The sequence below is a fragment of the Budorcas taxicolor genome, chromosome 2, assembly GCF_023091745.1.
Source record: "Budorcas taxicolor isolate Tak-1 chromosome 2, Takin1.1, whole genome shotgun sequence".
In the NCBI taxonomy this organism is placed as follows: Eukaryota; Metazoa; Chordata; class Mammalia; order Artiodactyla; family Bovidae; genus Budorcas; species Budorcas taxicolor.
Genome location: NC_068911.1, coordinates 166,694,132 through 166,712,926, shown reverse-complemented (window position 1 = coordinate 166,712,926; position 18,795 = coordinate 166,694,132). Strand labels below are relative to the sequence as shown.

The 18,795-nt window shown below is 41.2% G+C and overlaps 1 protein-coding gene and 1 non-coding gene across 3 annotated transcripts in view; both read left to right on the top strand.

The window, feature by feature from the left end:
- The window catches only part of ZCCHC17 (zinc finger CCHC-type containing 17), a 44,547-nt gene that overhangs the window by 19,681 nt on the left and 6,071 nt on the right, over positions 1-18,795 (top strand). The window contains exons 5-7 of one of the 2 annotated variants that reach the window (XM_052660602.1): positions 135-226; positions 7,883-7,983; positions 9,975-10,087. In XM_052660602.1, coding sequence (XP_052516562.1) covers positions 135-226; positions 7,883-7,983; positions 9,975-10,087 — 306 coding nt within the window. Of the gene's footprint in view, positions 1-134; positions 227-7,882; positions 7,984-9,941; positions 10,088-18,795 lie in introns of both variants that reach the window. The other variant, XM_052660595.1, reaches the window with a different exon arrangement.
- On the top strand, positions 16,128-16,199 carry TRNAQ-CUG (transfer RNA glutamine (anticodon CUG)). Its single transcript has one exon. It is a non-coding gene; the product is annotated as a tRNA-Gln (tRNA).

The window sequence follows — 18,795 nt, the reverse complement described above, 5'->3', positions numbered from 1 at the left end:
GCACAGGACCTGAGTTCCTAGAGGAACTCAGTGTTAGATACATGATAAAAACTTCCAATTCTTAGATAATTTTAGACCAGCAGTCCAAATGATGTACTTTGAGCTTTTGCCAATTTTGCTTTTGTATTTTTCAGATGAAAAATGATAGGATAAAAGTATCCCTCTCCATGAAGGTTGTCAACCAAGGGACTGGGAAGGACCTTGATCCCAACAACGTTATCATTGAGTAGGTAAAAGGTTTGGAAAGGTTAAAATAACTTTTCAAACCACAGAATGATATAGTGAATCAGGCCCACCTACACTCCACTGTTTGTAGACTGTGATATTGATAAATTATGTGATCTTTGGTTTTTAGAGGTAGAAAGTGTTATGTGTGTGTGTGCTTAGTTATTCAGTCGTGTCCGACTCTGTGTGACCCCATGGACTATAGCCCACCAGGCTTCTCTGTCCATGGGATTTTCCAGGCAAGAATACTGGGGTTGGGTAGCCGTTCCCTTCTCCAGGGTATCTTCCTGACCCAGGGATCGAACCCAGGTCTCCTGCATTGATGGCGACTTCTTTACCATCTGAGCCACCAAGGAAGCCCAGAAAGTGTTGTAGATAACACTAAGATGAAATGGCAAACATGCAGCTCCTAGCATAGAAGTGCTCTGTCAATGATTTAGCTTCCTTCCCCTTATTCTTTTTCTGCTTCTGCCCTTTAACCAGTTAGCCATAAAGCATTCATCATGAGGTACTTGTTAATTGCCTTTCCCCTAGCTCTGGGACTGAAAAAAGGCAGAGACCATGTACGAAGGACAATTCCAGTGGGGTTTTAGACTCCTGCATCTTGGGATGTGCTGTGTCCTGAACACAGCACCTTACTTTCACTAGCTCTTCTGACTTTTCATTTATGAATAGAAGATTTTCTGTGTAGGATGCTGTCTGGTGATACACAGAATTTGCTGTCTCAGAATCTTTCTTGAATACAAGCATAGCTCTGAGATCCTGTGGTTTCAGTTCCAGACCACCAAATAAAGCAAATGGCTGAGTCACATAAATTTTCTGATTTCCCAGTGCATATGAAAGTATACTGTAGTCTATTAGGTGTGCAATATCACAGTGTCTAAAAAGCAATATATATACCTTAATTAAAAAATACTTTATTACTAAAAAGTGCTGAAATGATGACAATAGTAGCATCGGAGATCACTATAACATGAAATAATAATGATGATGAAAAAGTTTGAAATACTGCCAAATTACCTCATTTGATACTGAGACATAAAGTGAGGAAATACAGTTGGAAAAATAATGCCAATAGACTTGCTTAATTCAGGGTTGCCTTTAAATTGTAGAAAACACAGTATCTGTGAAGCTCGGTAAAATTAGGGTGTGCCAGTGATTTCTAGGGCTTCCCTGATAGCTCAGTTGGTAAAGAGTCCGCCTGCAATGCAAGAGACCCCAGTTCAATTCCTGGGTCGGGAAGATCCCCTGGAAAAGGGATAGGCTACCCACTCCAGTATTCTTGGGCTTCCTTTGTGGCTCAGCTGATAAAGAGTCTGCCTGCAGTGCAGGAGACCTGGGTTCGATCCCTGGATTGGGAAGATCCCCTGGAGAAGGGAAAGGCTACCCACGCCAGTATTCTGGCCTGGAGAATTCCATGGACTATATATATAGCCTATGGGGTCGCAAAGAGTTGTGGACACGATTGAGCGACTTTCACTTCACAAGTGGTTTCTAATCAGGGGTTCCTAGATCCTTAATATCCCTTGAAGGAGGCTGAGGGGTTTATGAACTGTTTTCAGTGTTTCAGAAAGCCAACTAAAATCATATGTTTATCCTCATGTTAACCATGACATTATTTTGTTGCTTCTTACATAAAATATCACATTGTTTATTTCATGCTAATTTGGTGTTCTTAGTGGCCATCATGTTATTTACTTTTTTAAAATAATTTTTAAAAAAGTGTTGTTTGAGTGGGGTCTTGGCAATGCAGTGTTTGGAAGCCCTTATGTTTATAGTTCTGAAAAAAATAATTTTGAATATGAAGGAAGGGAAGTAATGTTTATTGAAAACATACTATATGTCAGGATTAGGCAAGGTGATTCAGGCACATTAATGTGTCTAATTCTTATAACAAGCTGCAAAGTGGGTGTTATTTCCATTTTACTTTATTTTCTTAGTTTCTAGCTTGATACTTGGTGATAACTTGCCTGTGATTGTATAACAAGTTATGGTGGGTTGAATCCAGGTCTTTCTGATGTTAAAACTAATATTGTTTTCCCCACATGATGCTTCTAGGTGTTGCATGTGAATTACAGAGTTTTTCATGTTATTGTAGTTTAGTCTCTAAATGTTGACAGGTTTGTAGGGCTGATTTTTTGTTTTTTGGTAGGGCTAATTATTGACAAATACTTTATATTTGAAATTTTTTATAATTCTGAGCCCAGAAATGTTAAGTGTGATATTTACTGATTGCATTGTAATAAATTACTTCTGCTCCAAAGAATCCCATCTATACAGACACATTAAAAAGCAATGAAATTTCCTAAAGCCACTCTTATAAGGGTAAAAAATATAAAACAAGATAAAAGAGCTACATCTGTTTCTTACAACGAGAGAAGAAAATCAAAAGGAAAGGACCCCTTGGTTTTATGTTGTACATGTTTCTATGTATGGGCTATTTCTAGTAATGACCAAGTGGCTGAACAGTAACTTTTGTTGTAAACTATTTATAGGCTGCATCTAGGAAAGAAGCATGGTATAGTGGAATGATGACAGGTTTTAGAGTTAGACTTGAATCAGGAAGAGCCCTAGTTCTGCCCCAAGCTAGTATATGAGCCTGAAGAGATTACCTAGCCTCTCTGAACCTCAGTGAAGGTATATCTTTACTGTGCCAAGTGAATGGCACCTACATCTTGGTGTAATAGAAATGATGGTATAGTTTAAATTAAATCTTGTTTAGAAAGAACGTTAGCTTAGAAGGGAAGGGAAAGGCTACCCACTCCAGTATTCTGGCCTGGAGAATTCCATGGACTGTATAGTCCATGGGGTCACAAAGAATTGGATATGAGTGAGCGACTTTCACTTTCAGCTTATTGTCTAGTCTATAGTAGAAATTTAACATATAATAACTACTTGTAGTTATTGTTTTAAAATATTTCTTCATTGTTCCTCTAGTATCTGAGATTATCATACGTTTTCTTCTGTTTTTTATTTTTTAATTTGTTCTTTATTTTTTGACCATTCTGCATGACATGCAGGGATCTTAGTTCCCTGACCAGGAATCGAACTCTGCCTCCTGCCATGAAAGCATGGAATCTTAACCACTGGGACTACCTGGGAAGTCCCCCACACTCCTTCTTTTGAAAGAATATATAAAAGCCATGAGGCAGAGGCCACATCTTATCTTTCTTATCTCATGTAATGTATAGTAGTTGTTCAGTTAGTGTATCCATTTACTTAGTATTTGACAAATATTTATTGGGCTCCTATTCTATTTGAAGTACAATGGCAATACCAAGGTTTCTGTCTAAGGACCTTACTGCCTAGTGTAATGAAGTAATTATGCAAATAACTTTGATACAAGGCAACATGTAATATTAAAAGAGTGATTTAAAGGAAGGATTCTAGGAAATAGCCTGAAGAGGAAGAGTTGATATCAGGCCTTGATGGTCAAAGAAGAGGGGACAGTTGAGCTAAGTCTTGAAGAATAGGTAAGATTTCGTTAGGCAGCAGGGGAGAGAATAGTATTCCAGGCAGAAGGAACAGTTTGAGGAAAGGCATGAGGCAGGAAAGCATGTGGCACATTCAAGAGTCTTGTTTAAGGGAAGAAGAGGGTATGCTTAGGTACAAGAATGTAGGGCTTGAAAGATAGTTTGGAGTTAGATTGTGGGCAGCTTTGCATATCAGTCAAAGAATATGAATGTTTTTAAAGCCTTTGAGTGGGAGAGACTCCTGAGTAGATGATTCTCTCCAGGTACCCCATTCTCTGGCTTCATCCTGTTAGGCTCAATATCTTCATGTTGTCTCCAGCTACCCACAGCTTGACAGCTACCTTTCATTCTCCATCAAAATCTAGTGGTCTTATATTTCATTCCCTCAGGCCCCAATGTATTGAATATTAACAAGGTCATCTAATAAGTGAATCTGCAAATGGAAAAGGGCTAAATACAGTTTCCAGTTGGGTTTAACCAGCATAGTATAGTCTTTAGAAAGAACGTTTATGTATGGCCACACTGTAATTATCCATTTATATATCTCTTTCTACCATGTCCTATCACTTCAGTATACTTCCTCACATCACTAGTACTAGTGTTTGCTTCTTATTAGTTAAACTTAAAAATGAAAGATTAATCCAACTATGTCTGCTGGAGACCAGTAAATGAATTATTACTGTTTAAATGAAATGTATTGAAGCCTAAACTAGCTTGATGGCAGTAAGGACAGAAAGGGAGTGAGTGCCATATTTGTTGAATTGAGTGTTAGGTGGGAGGTATGATTCGGCTTATGGTATGTTTGAATCCACAGAGGATTGAAATTGATTATAATGAGGGTTTGCTTAGGCTGCAACTCATAGCCACTTGAAACTGAGCTCTGCAAATGACATCTGAAAGCAATGGAGTGACTGTTCAAGTTATGTCTGCCTTGTTTTCTTAAATTTAATTTTATTGCAGTGAGAACATTTAGCATGAGATCTACCCTCTTAACAAATATTTAAGTGTATAATACAGTATTGTTGGCTGTAGGTACAGTGCATGCATTAGACTGCTAGAACTTACTCATCTTCCTTAATTGAAACTTTATACCCTAGGTAAGTAACTCACTATTTACTTCTTCACGCTCCTCACCTTGGTGTTTGTTCCTCAAGCTTCACTCTTTGAGTGGACCCTCTCCTGTGACCCATACCAGACAGCTGACCTTCTATCATTTGAGTAAGATTCTTCTAGGGCACAAGGTAGGGATATGAGCAGACTTTAGAACTTAAACCATATGCTTATGTGGTCTGTCCCAACTGGGAAGCCACTAATCACATAGGCGATTTAAATGTGAATTAATTGAAAGTAAATAAAGTTTACCATCTGATTTCTCAATCGCAAACCACATTTGAAGTGCTCATCAGCCATAGATATAAAGTCAGACGTAAATAGTCAGCAGTACAGACATAAATTTATAGAACTTTACATCTTTGCTTTTTTTTTTTTTTTTTTTTTGACAACAGTATACTAGATGGTGCGCTGTCTGCTCAGATATAGAAAAGAATATAACATAGACTTTACTTTTCAAGTCCTGGTTGTGATAAAGTTGTTCAGTTGCTAAGTTGTGTCCAGCTGTTTGTGACCCCATGGACTACAGCATTCTAGGCTTCCCTGTCCTTCGCTATCTCCCGGAGTTTGCTCAAATTCATGTCCATTGAGTTGGTGATGCTATCTAACCATCTCATCCTCTGCTGCTCCCTTCTTCTTTTGCCTTCCATGTTTCCCAGCATCAGGGTCTTTTCCCATGAGTTGGTTTTTTGCATGAGTTTGCTTTTTGGTTGTGGAATAAAGGGTGAGGCAAAATATAAACAAATTAGTAAAATAAAGTGAGTATTAACTTTGCCTGTGGTAACAGGGAGCATTTTATAGAAGATGCGATATTTGAGCTGAACTTTGAAGAATGACTGGGACAGAATATGGAGTATCTTGATCCTCTTTGTTTCCTGTCTTGAGCCCACATAGCCCATAAAACTTGGCTAGAATTTGTGAAGTGAGTAGCTTTCTTCTGCTTTGATTAACCTGCATTGCTCTAGGTATTGTGGCTCTTTTGGCAAAATATTTCTCTACTTTTGCTGGACTCTGGAGAGACTCGCTAGTGAACAGTTGGAAAAGCCTAGGTGAAGTCAGAGTAAAGACATTCAGGTAAAGAAAAATATTTTGGATGAAGAACAAAGAAATTGCAGCAAGCATCCATTGATGCTGTTGCTTGCCAAGCCTTGGGCTGAGGTGCCAGGGAAACAAAGACAAGTAAGATATTTTTTAAACGGGCCCAGATCTAGAAAGAAATAACAACTATGTGGTGTGATATGTGCTAGGATTGAAGTGTATATGGGATGCAGTTTGAATCTGAAAGGAAGAGTGATCAGGGGTGATACTCTTCAATTAAACATTTTCTAAGAATACTCTGTGTAGGTCCTGTGTATTATAGTGAAGGTAATAAAAGCTGTGACAGCTGGGGCACTTCGGCTCTGCTGGCAGCAGTGTAATTGGTAAACACGCTGTATGGCAGTGTCTACTGAGACAGATGCCCTGTAACTCAGTAGTTACACTCCTACCTGGAATTAGGCATTTCCCCAAAGAAATGCATGTACATATACAAGTTTACCAAAAGCACCCTCATAGAAAGTTCACAGAAGCACCCTCATAGTAGAAATTACTCAAATATTCATCAACAGAAAAATGCTTTACAACAATGAGAATGATCCACAGCCACACACAACACTTAGATGGATCTCACAAAGCAGTGAAAGGAGCCAGATACAGAAGGGTCCATACTCTGATTCTCTTGATATAACTTGGAAAAATATGTAAAACTAATCTATTCTGTTAGGAACTAGAATAGTGGTTGTTCTTAGAGGAGGCACAGTGGCTAGAGGGCCTTCGGTGGTGTTGGTGATGTTCTGTTTCTGTGAGGACTGATTATGTGGATATTTCAAATTGTGAAAAATCAGTCAAGCTGTATACTTGTGAGTACTTTTCTGTGTGTATTTTATTATTTGGTCATATATTTAGAATTTTTTAAAAGTGTTATGGGACTGTGATCAAAGAGATTAATTCTGGGTGAGGGACTTAGGGAGGAGAATTTGATAGAAGGAGGAGCAATAACTGAGCCGAACCTTGAAATGTTTGGGTGTAGTTAGGCGGTGAGGTGGGAGTAAAGAGGGGAAGCAAAGCATTTCAGGAAGAGAGAGGGGCCTAAGCAAAAACAGTGAACCATCTGGGGAAGGTAAAATAGTGTGGTTTGGCTCGAGCATATTGTACAAATAAAGATGAGGCCAGAAAAGTAGATTAGAGACAGGCTACTTTGCCAACAAAGGTCCGTCTAGTCAAGGCTATGGTTTTTCCAGTGGTCATGTATGGATATGAGAGTTGGACTGTGAAGAAAGCTGAGCGCCAAAGAATTGATGCTTTTGAACTGTGGTGTTAGAGAAGACTCAAGAGTCCCTTGGACTGCAAGGAGATCCAACCAGTCCATTCTGAAGATCAGTCCTGGGTATTCTTTGGAAGGAATGATGCTAAAGCTGAAACTCCAATACTTTGGCCAACTGATGTTAAGAGTTGACTCATTGGAAAAGACTCTGATGCTGGGAGGGATTGGGGGCAAGAGGAGAAGGGGACGACAGAGGATGAGATGGCTGAATAGCATCACCGACTCGATGGACGTGAGTTTGAGTGAACTCCGGGAGATGGTGATGGACAGGGAGGCCTGGTGTGCTGCAGTTCATGGGGTCGCAAAGAGTCGGACACGACTGAGTGACTGAACTGAACTGATGAGAGGCCTTGAATACCAACATAAGAAATTTGGATTTGATTTTCTAAGAAATCTTGGATGGTCACCAGGAGTGACCTTGTATGGGTTGTAGGGGACCTAGCAAGGCGAGTAATTGTATCTTCATCCCCTGTGCATCAGTGAGATGAAATCTAGTCTTACTCATAGTAATTAATTCAGAGCCTTGTCCTGAATGAAAAAATTGTCTGGTTCATGTCATTGCTTTCACTGCCTATCTCCTTAGGCCCAGTGCTTTTCCTTTCTCCCTTCTACACACCAAAAACAACACAAAAAACCAACATAGAGTATTAACTAGTAGTATCTCTGGCCACATCTCTTAAGAGGGCCAACAGTCAGTATCATTTCATTACAGGCAAGAAGAGAGGCGGAGGCGGTCCTTCCAGGATTACACTGGGCAGAAGATCACCCTCGAGGCTGTCCTGAACACCACCTGCAAGAAGTGTGGCTGTAAAGGTAAGGTGAAGCCTCTGCCCTTTCAATTTTATTCTCCTTGTGGATGAACTCTTCACAGGATGAGGGAGGCCACCTAGTGTGCCTTTAGATCATCCTGGGTTTTAGCCAAGTATTAGCCTCACCTGCTTATCTGGTGTTCCTACTAGACTCACATCAGAGTTCATGACTTGCTGCTTTTTCTGTTTCCTTTTCTGAATGCTGGCCCTGCCGGGTGCTACACTACCACCACTACTCCCCTCCCTCACAGGTGATGGCCTGCCTGGGCAGGGCCCCCATGTACTATGACAGGAGGGGTAAGGGTGTTGGATTGTTAACAATCTAAATTTCATCTCTAAGGACCATTATTGTTTGGTTGCAAAAATAAAGTGACTTGGAAGTATATTCCGTAAGGATCTAAATCAATCCTTTCATGCTTATTTTACCTTTCTCTCTCTAACTTCTGAATTCTGAATACAATATTTTTTTCGTAGTAAAGAATACAGGCTAGTCACTTCCTTTTAGCTTTGTTTCCTCAAGTTTCCTCCAGCCCTACTCAAATATTAAAGAGCTCTTTCAGCCTGACTTCCCTTGTTGGAGCTATAATGAGAGGGATTCCCATCTTCTCATTTTCAGAGTGACCTCAATTTGTCACCAGGTCTCCCTAGCCTTTCATCTACCTTGCTCTCTTGACTTTTCTACGAGTGGTAGCAGATTTGTGTCCAGGTTGAGGTTGTGGTGTTTAAGTCCTGATTTATCATTAAGTAGAGGGAGGAAGGGAAAAATGAAATTGAGAGAACGAATACTTCCTTGCAGATATTGTGGGATTGTTCCAGATATTTGGAAAACTCTATGCTGTATTCTCCTTCCAGGCACCATTCAGCTTCTGGACTCTGAGTTGCAAAGTATTATAGTTTACACATAGCTTTTTGATGATCTCATCAAATTGTTTGTGCCCCTAAGGCAGGGCCTACAAAAGGCTCACAGAAAACCAGCTGTGTAGCATCTGTTAAAGGGCAGGCGCAGGGACAGTGAGGTTCTCTTACCTTCAACTTGTTTCCACCAGGTGTTACATGAGGCAGAAAAGAAAAATGAAAGATGGAGTTTGGCCCAGGCAGGCCAAAGGTGGTTGGTTTGGGTGCAACAGAAAGAGCACAGGGCAGGGAGACGTGAGGCCCAGGGTGCGTTTTAGTTCTGCTGCTGTCGGTGTGACCTTGAGGTACTTCTTTACTCTGGGCCTTCATATCTTCTTCAAATGCACTGTTGGGTTTGATGATCTCTCAGGGCTGGCCGGACCTGACGGGCTGTGAATGTTGGCTGCTCCCAGGGGACTTTGCTGTCTCTCTATGTGTTAGCTTGAATTTGAGTGCTGTGTTCTGCCTGCCGCCTAAGAGCTGTCTTCCTGTAGGGCTTCTGTGCCCGCCACTTGGCTCCCTCTGGTAAATACTCTGCTCTCTGGAGCAGCCTTTCGTTGTCAGAAATAAGTTCCAAATAGACCTTTAAAACCAATGCAGAAGACGTGGGTTCAATCCCTGGGTTGGGAAGATCCCCTGGAGAAGGAAATGGCAACCCATTCCAGTATTCTTGTATGGGAAATCCCACAGACAGAGGAGCCTGGCGGGCTACAGTCCATAGCTATGGTTGCAAAAGAATCAGATACGACTTAGCAGCTAAACAACAACAAGACCTTTAAAAATTACTGAACCCAGTTGCAAATGAGGGCAGCACAAGCCTATATCCTCACATTCTTTGCCATTTCCAAAGCAGTGCCAACGTTTCCCACAGTTCTAGGACCAGCTGCCTGTCTAGCTCTGGTTGAGTGAGCAGTGCCGTCAAGCTGCTCTGAATGCAACAGCTGCTGTGAATGAACTTAGTAGTACCTCCTGAACCAGCCAGCCCTTCAGGAGCTTCTGGGGAAGATCCACCTGCTAAGGGGAGAGACTGCTTCTTCCCTCCCTGCTTTTTCTACTTTTTTTCTGCAGGCCACTTTGCAAAGGATTGTTTCATGCAACCAGGTGGGACCAAGTATTCTCTGATACCTGATGAGGAAGAGGAGAAAGAAGAGGCAAAGTCAGCAGAGTTTGAAAAGCCTGACACCACGAGAAATTCTTCTAGAAAAAGAAAGAAGGTGAGTGCTATCTTGCTTTATCATATTTTTTTGAGTTTTAAAATAAAAATATACTTTTTGCAAAAATTTTAGAAATACTGAGAAACGTAAAGAACATTAGGATCTCTTGTAATCTTTCCACCCAATGAGACTCTTAATATTCTTATATTTTTCTAGGTAAATATATACATAGATAAATATATAATGCTCTATGTAATTGTATATATATATGATATGATTTTTATATCCTATCATGTATATATATATATGATTCTCACATATATATATGTGTTTATACATAAACACAATCATCATCTTGCTAGGTATAGTTTATATCCTACTTTTTAAATTATATTTATCAAAAGCATTTTCCAGTATCCTAAAGTGTTCTTGTGCGTGTTAGTTGCTCAGTTGTGTCCGACTTTTTGTAACCCCATGGGCTGTAGCCTGCCTGGCTCCTCTGTCCATGGGATTCTCCAGGCAAGAATACTGGAGTGGTAGTCATTCCCTTCTCCAGGGGATCATCCCAACCCAGGGATCGAACCTGGGTCTCCTGCATTGCAGGCAGATTCTTTACCGTCTGAGCCACCAGGGAAGCCCTAAGTATTCTTAAAAACTTGATTTAAGAGCACCATACGATACTTTACCCTATGGCTAAATGATGGTTTATTTAATTGTGTTTTTTGTGGGATATTTTTGAATGCTTCAACCTAGTCTTTGGCCACGTGTCTTATTCCTTTCTTTACATAAATTCCTAAGTAAGATTGCTGAATTAGGGCTTTAAGACTCTTTATACATCTTATCAAATTGTCTTTCTAAAAAGTACTTATTTTGCACCCAGCAGGGGATAAGAGTGCCTGTCTCACTGCATTGTGTCTTCCATCTATACAGTTCATAAAACAGACATTATTGTAGTGCAGAAAAAATCCCAGTGCATTTGTAGCATACAGCACAGAGAGGAAATGGGGGGAAAAAAAACCTATGCTATAATTAGGTCAGAAATGGTTGTTCTCATATAGTGTAGTGTTTTTTTAGCTGTGGCCAGTTATTAAGTTTTGGAGTTTTCTTTGGTTTTGTTTTGTTTTAAAGCTTTAGCAAACTTTTATTAAGTGGTCATTTTGTTCCAGGCATTGCAAACCTAGGAACATAAGAATTCTGATAAGGTCCTTACCCTCAGTGGGCATTATTTAAAAATTTAAGTATTTTCTTCATTTTTTGGACAAGGAAAAAGGCCCATTGTACCATTATTAAGAATTAGCCCAATATATGGGTGATAATTTATCAATCTGTATATTCTTTCCCTGGGTGATCACATCCCTTCTAAGACTTCAGCTGCCCTGACAACTTTGATGTCACTAAATAATATCCCAGTGGTACCTCAGACTCTGGCTTGGAGCCAGTCAGACATAGTATAAGCCCTTTCTGTGCTATTTGCTAACATCAGTAACTGACAAAGTAGGATTGTTGTGGATCTTTGATAATTGTGCTCCTTGCAGAGTGATGCCCAGCTCCTCAAATTAGATATAAAGCACTGACAAGTAAGTTTTTAATTAATGGTTACCTGTCACGACTGTCATTAGCTCTTCTTTGCCCTCCTCCCTATACACACATTCCTACCCCAAGCCCCAAAACACAACCACCAAAACCCTTGCTTCTGTCCTTCTAGCTTCTATTTCTAGTTTTAATGACAGCAGTAACCTTCTAGTCTCCAAGAAAGAAACAACGTGCAATTAATTTTTTTCTCCTTTCTATCCTGTACATAGTCAGTCACCAAGTCCTGTCTGTGGTGCCTTATAATACCTCAATTCTCTTCCTTCCTCCCCCTCCCACTCCTACTGTGCATTTTTGCTCCTTACCTCTCTCACTTATATTCAGACTACTGAACTAGCCCAAGGAGATTTTAAAAAAATTGTTTTTTTTAATTTTTGGTTTCCCTGGGTCTTCCTTGCTGCGTGCAGGTTTTCTCTAGTTGCAGTGAGTGGGGGCTGCTCTTGGTTTGCAGTGTGCAGGCTTCTGTTGCTGAGCACAGGCTCTAGGTGTGTGGGCCTCAGTGGTTGTGGCACAGGGGCTCATTAGTTGCGGCTCATGGCCGCTAGAGCACAGGCTCAATATTTGTGGCGCATGGGCCTTAGTTGGCTGCGGTATGTGCAGTCTTCCCAGACCAGGGATCGAACTGAGTCCCCTGTGTTGGCATGCAGACTCTTGTCCACTCTACCACCAGGGAAGTCCCAGCCCATGGAGATTTTTAAAATACATGTTTCCCTTCTACCTCTTGAGTACCAAGTCCTCAGGGCCTGGGTCTGGACATCTGATTTTTTTGGAAAAAAAAAAAAAAAAAATCCTTCTTTATCTCGCTGCTTGACTTCAACTCTTTTGCCCTCTGCTTTAACTCTGAATGTGGACAGCTCTGAGGCCGTGGCTGTTTTATTACTCCCTTCTCTTCTGTAACTGTTGTTGTTCTGTGGCTAAAAATCTTGTCCAACTCTTTGCAACCCCATGAACTGCAGCACGCCAGACTTTCCTGTCTTTCATTATCTCTTGGATTTTGCTCAAATTCATGTCCATTGAGTTGGTGATGCTGTATCTCATCTGTCATCTCATCCTCTGTCGTCCTCATCTCATCTCATCCTCTGTTGTCCCCTTCTCATCTCATCCTCTGTCATCCGCTTCTCCTTTTGCCTTCAGTCTTCCCCAGCATCCTGATCTTTTCCAGTGAGTCGGCTCTTTGCATTAGGTGGCCAAAGTATTGGAGCTTCAGCTTCAGCATCAGTCCTTAAAATGAATATTCAGGGTTGATTTCCTTTAGAATTGAGTGGTTTGATCTCATTGCTGTCCAAGGGACTCTCAGGAGTTTTTACTCCAGCACCACAGTTCGAAAACATCAATTCTTCAGTACTCAGCCTTCTTTATGGTCCAGCTCTCACATCCATACATGACAACTGGAAAAACCATAGCTTTGACTATACAGACCTACAGACCTTTGTTACAGACCTACAGACCTTTGTTGGCAAAGTGATGTCTCTGCATTTTAATCTCTGCTGTCTAAGTTTGTCATAGCTTTCTTTTCAAGGAGCAAGCGTCTTTTAATTTCATGGCTGCAGTCACTGTCCATAGTGATTTTGGAGCCCAAGAAAATCAAATCTATCACTGCTACTTTTTTGCCTTCTATTTGCCAGGGAATGATTTCTTTCTGCATTGCTTTGTAGTTTTCAGTGTAGAATTATTAATATTTTTGCCTCCCTGGTTAAGTTTATTCCTAAGTATTTTATTCTTTTTGATGCTATTATAAATGGAATTGTTTTCTTAATTCCTTTTCAGATTGCTAGTTGTTAGTGTATAGAAATGAAACTGATTCTTATATGTTGATTTTGTATCCTGCAACTTTTCTGAATTCATCGATTAGTTCTAATAGTGTTTTTGTGGACTCTTTAAAGATTTTCTACATAAAAATTGTATCTATAGACAGATAATTTTACTTCTTTAGTAGAGCTTGATTTTAAACTGAATTCTATTTCTATGTTTCATTCTCTTTTAACCTTTTAGAGTTTAAATGGTGTTTGTCAGATTCCTAAAATGGTTCTGTGGTTTTCTCACTGCTGTGGGTCTTTGGGTGTTTTTGCGGTTGCTTAATACAGCTGGTACAATTAGTTATTGCTTTGTTTCTAAAGCTGCTTTGAGATGTGTATTTTAGTTCTCCAAAATAATTATTAAGGATCTGCTAAGTATGAGGCTCTTTATGACCTGCTTGGTCAACCCATTATCCAACCTTCCGTTGCTCTTCACTTGGTAGATAAATAGTCTGATGAACAGTGGCAGTAATAGTCATCATACCTGACTACTTTTTAAAGTACCTTTGTGTATATGAACTTCTGAGTTATGAGTCCTCTTTGATTTAAAAGTGCTCTAAGGGAATTGAAATGGTAAAATCTCCCCCCTTGGTTGGTGCCACTGTTTCTACCAAGAAAGCAGCTAGCACCATTGTCCTCTCACCTTGTCGTTAATCCCTTCATTATCTTTTATGCCTTACGTTTGTTTAGTATTTACAATTTATAAAATATCTTAATTTTTTTTCCTTTTCCTTTTTGGGGGCACTCTGCATGCCATGTGGGATCTTAGTTAACCAACCAGGAATCAAACCTGTGCCCTCTGTAGTGAAAGTGCTGAGTCTCAACCACTGGACCGCCAGGGAAGCCTTGTACAAAACTCTAGTATGCATTGGTTTAATTCAGTGCTATACCTATTCATTACATGACAGTTTTCATCCCAGTGTCTGAAAACTGCAAGTCGTTTTTGTTGGCTGTAATTAGAACAAGAGGAACCTCTGTGTTGCAAATGGAAATGGGCCGTGAACAGGCTAGTAAAATAGGTATAGAGGCTTTAATAGTGAAGCCCTGGATACTCTTTCCATGAACCTGTGGTCTGTGCTTTGCTAGCCTCTTTCACTTATCAAATGCCATCATGGGTCTCTCTAAATCAGGCTCTATTATGAGGAAGCATCTATGTTGGGGTTAGGCTGCCCGCTTATTATAGTGAAGTTTAGCTATATTTGATCCAGAATATAATTTTCTTCTTTTGATTCAGGTACTATAATTCCTCTCTGCTGTACTATATATAGAAAACAGAAATAGAAAGCCATCCCTTGGATTCAGTGCTGGCTCTGTTCTATTATCCAGAGAATTTCTGGTGCCTACCTTCGAGAGAGGTTGCCAGTCCTGGGCCCAATCTGCTGGAGCACAGAGGGTCATCCAGTGTAGTCTGCTCAAAAGCCTTCTATGATTCTCTTTTTTCTATGGAAAAGTCTGAGTTCCTTTAAGACTTTGCATGATTTGTCCAACATCACAATATCATCTCTTTACTAGTCCCTTCTGTCACGCACTCTACTCCAACCTCATTCATTAAAAGAATTTTTGTTATGTGCCAAACTCTGTTCTAGTCATTGCAGGTACAGTAGTGACCAAACATGTAAAATTCACATCACTTTCTTTCTGAGGGTTACAGACAATGAACCTAGTAAGTAAATACCAACATTTCAAGTACTGATAAGTCCTGTGTGTTGTGTGTTAATCTGCTCAGTCGTGTTTGACTCTTTGCGACCTCATGGACTGTATCCCACCAGGCTCCTCTGTCCATGGGATTCTCCAGGCAGAATACTGGAGTGGGTAGCTATTCCCTTATCCAGGAGATCTTCCCAACCCAGGGATGAAACGAGTCTCTTGCACTGCAGACAGGTTCTTTGCTGTCTGAGCCACCAGGGAAGCCCGATAGGTGCTATGGATAAAAATTAATTTGGTTATGAGAGATAGGGAATAGCAGAATGGAGTAAGGGAATAGGTGACTTCCCGTTCTAGACAGGATGGTAAGGGCAGGCTTTTCTCAGAAAGCATCATTTGAGTTGATCTTTGAAGGAAATGGGAAAGCAAGCTACTCAGAGAAGTGGTGAGAGAGCCCTTCAACAAGTATGATAGCTAGGTATTGGGAATGAACTTGGCCTTTTTAAGGAACAGCAAGGAGGCCAGTATAGGAAGTGAATGAGTTAGAGGAAACCAGGGCCTTATATGAGAATAGGAGGACTTCAACTTTCACTTAGAATGAGATGGCTATCATTAGGGGTTTTGAGTAGAGGGATGACATGATCTTGGAGAAGGCAATGGCACCCTACTCCAGTACTCTTGCCTGGAAAATCCCATGGACGAAGGAGCCTGGTGCACTGTAGTCCATGGGGTTGCTAAGAGTTGGACACGACTGAGCGACTTCACTTTCACTTTTCATTTTCATGCATTAGACAAGGAAATGGTAACCCACTCCAGTGTTCTTGCCTGGAGAATCCCAGGGACAGGGGAGCCTGGTGGGCTGCCGTCTACAGGGTTGCACAGAGTCGGACACGAATGAAGCGACTTAGCAGCAGCAGCAGCAGCAGCATGACATGATCTGTCTTCTCTTTTAAGTGAATTATTCTGGCCACTGTATGGAAATCAGATGGTCAAAAGGCAAAGGTGGAAGTAGCAAGCTAGTTAATAGACAGTATTAATAATCCACATGTGAGATGATGGAGGCTTGGGCTTCCCTGGTGGCTCAGAGGTTAAAGCGTCCGCCTCTGATGCGGGAGACCTGGGTTCGATCCCTGGGTTGGGAAGATCCCCTGGAGAAGGAAATGGTAACCCACTCCAGTATTCTTGCCTAGAGGATCCCATGGACAGAGAAGCCTGGTAGGCTACATAGGTCCACGGGGTCGCAAAGAGTCGGACACGACTGAGCGACTTTGCTTTCACTTTTTTGTACTAGAATGATAGTAGTGGAGGTGGTGAGAAGGGAGTTAAAGTGTGGATATATTTTGAAGGCAGAGCTGACAGAATTTGTTGAGTGATCAGATGTGAGATAAGGAAGAGAACAATTGAAGATGACTGCAAGGTTTTGCGGAGAAGGCAATGGCACCGCAGTCCAGTACTCTTGCCTGGAAAATCCCATGGATGGAGGAGCCTGGTGGGCTGCAGTCCATGGGGTCGCTAAGAGTCGGATACGACTGAGCGACTTCACTTTCACTTTTCACTTTCATGCATTGGAGAAGGAAATGGCAACCCACTCCAGTGTTCTTGCCTGGAGAATCCCAGGGACGGGGGAGCCTGGTGGGCTGCCGTCTACAGGGTCGCACAGAGTCGGACACGACTGAAGTGATTTAGCAGCAGTAGCAGCAGCAGCAAGGTTTTGGGTTAACTGAGCTAAGAGAAGGAATGCAGAGGTAAGTTTGGGAATGGAGAGCAATTGGGTTTAGTTTGGGTTGTCATCAGTGAAAATGGGAGAGAAAACTGGAGGGGCGGGAGAGAAGGTTTAGAGGGGGTGAGGCATAGAAGCCTATCCGGTACACACATGGATGTGTAGAGAGAGCAGTTAGATGTGTAGTTTTGGAGCTCAGAGGAAAGGCTCAGGTGAGATACAAATTTGGGAGCCATCTATAGATAGATGGTATTTGAGTTCATATATGAGATTGTCTGGAGAGTAAATACAGGGAAGAGAACAGGTTTGAGGACTTGAGCCCCAGAGTGTTTCAATTTTTAGAGGTTATGGAGCAAGGGAGCCTGAAAAAGAACAGCTAGGGAAGTTGGTGGAGAGTGAGAGAATGTGGTGGAAGTTAAGTCAGGAGTGTGTTTTATGGAAGATAGACTGCGTCAAATGCAGTTGATTGATCAAGTAAATGAGGCCTAAGGATTCACCATGGATTTGGCCGTGTGGAGTGGAGCTCATTGGTAACTTTGACAAGACCTGTTTCAGTAGAGTGGTGTTAACCAGGTTAACAATTTTAACCTGGTTAAAATTGCTTAGGAGGGTTTTGTTTTTCTTCTTTAATGGGAACTATAAGAGCACATTTGTTTACTGCTGGGAATGAGCCACTAAAGAAAGAAAATTTGATGCAGAAAAGGGACAATTCTTGGACTGATGTCTTTGAGTAAGAAAGAAGTGATGGGACCCAGTACATGGTAAATAAGCCACACGGGATCTTTCAAGCATTTACCTCGTCTGTCTTCCCTCTGTCTGGAAGACCCTCACTTCCCTTCTTCCATCAGCATTACCACCACTACTCCACCTGCCAAAGCCATGTTCATCCTTTAGAAGTACAGCACATTACCTATCCTTCATGAGACCATTCCAAATTCCTCAGATATAACTGATTTCTTTCCCTGATGTGTCTGTGGTATGTTGCTTGTACTTTTCTCACATCACTTCCATGGACTGCCTAGTATCTTAATTAGTGTTTCTCTTGATTAGTGTGTACCTTGAAGGCTTCTGATCCCTGATTTCTAACGTCATTCAAGTATTACAAGAGACAAATTAGTAGATATTCCTGGCTTATAGAAGGTACTCAACAAATATTTGTTGAATGAGTGTACTGTATGGTTATAGGGAGTTATTCTTCCTCTTGTTTGACAAGGTTAGCTCAGGTTTGGAGGAATGGTGCCAGTCACTACTACTGAGCTACTAAATGTGTTTACTTGGCATCTGCTACTAAGGCTTTAGTAAGTACTCTATTTGTCTGAATTATATTAAAAATCTGTGTTTTCTCATCTCCTAAGCAACATTGCATGTAACTATGGCTTTCTAGAATACTTTGTAGGTAGTAAAGTTCAGTAAATATTTGTGAGTTGATTAATAAACCTTTTCCTTCCAGTCTTACCCTTTCCAAGCTTTGATAAAGTGGGGCTCATAGGCAAATTCTAACCAGGATTCACCTTCCATCCTACTTTACAGAAATTCACCCTGGAGAATCAGTTTGAGAATCAGATTTTCTCTTGAGAATCAATCATTTCTCAAGAATAAGAGAATAAATAACCAGTGCTTTCTCAAGAGTAGTTCTTAAGAATAAATAGAAAAAGACTTCCCTGGTGGCACAGTGGATAGGAATCTGCCTGCCAGTGCAGGGGACCTGGGCTTGATCCCTGGTCCGAGAAGTTTCCACATGCTGTGGGCAACTAAGCCAGGGTGCCACAACTACCGAGCCTGTGCTCTAGAGCCTGCAAGCTGCAACTGCTGGAGCCCACACACTCGGGGCCCACAGGCCACAACCAGTGAGGCTCTGTGCTGCAACTACTAAAGCCTGTGCGCCTACAGCCTGTGCCTGGCAACAGGAGAAGCCACCACAATGAGAAGCCTGCTCACCGCAACAAAGAGCAGATCCTGTTCATTGCAACTCAAGAAAGCCTGTGTGCAGAAACAAAGACCCAGTGCAACCAAAAAAA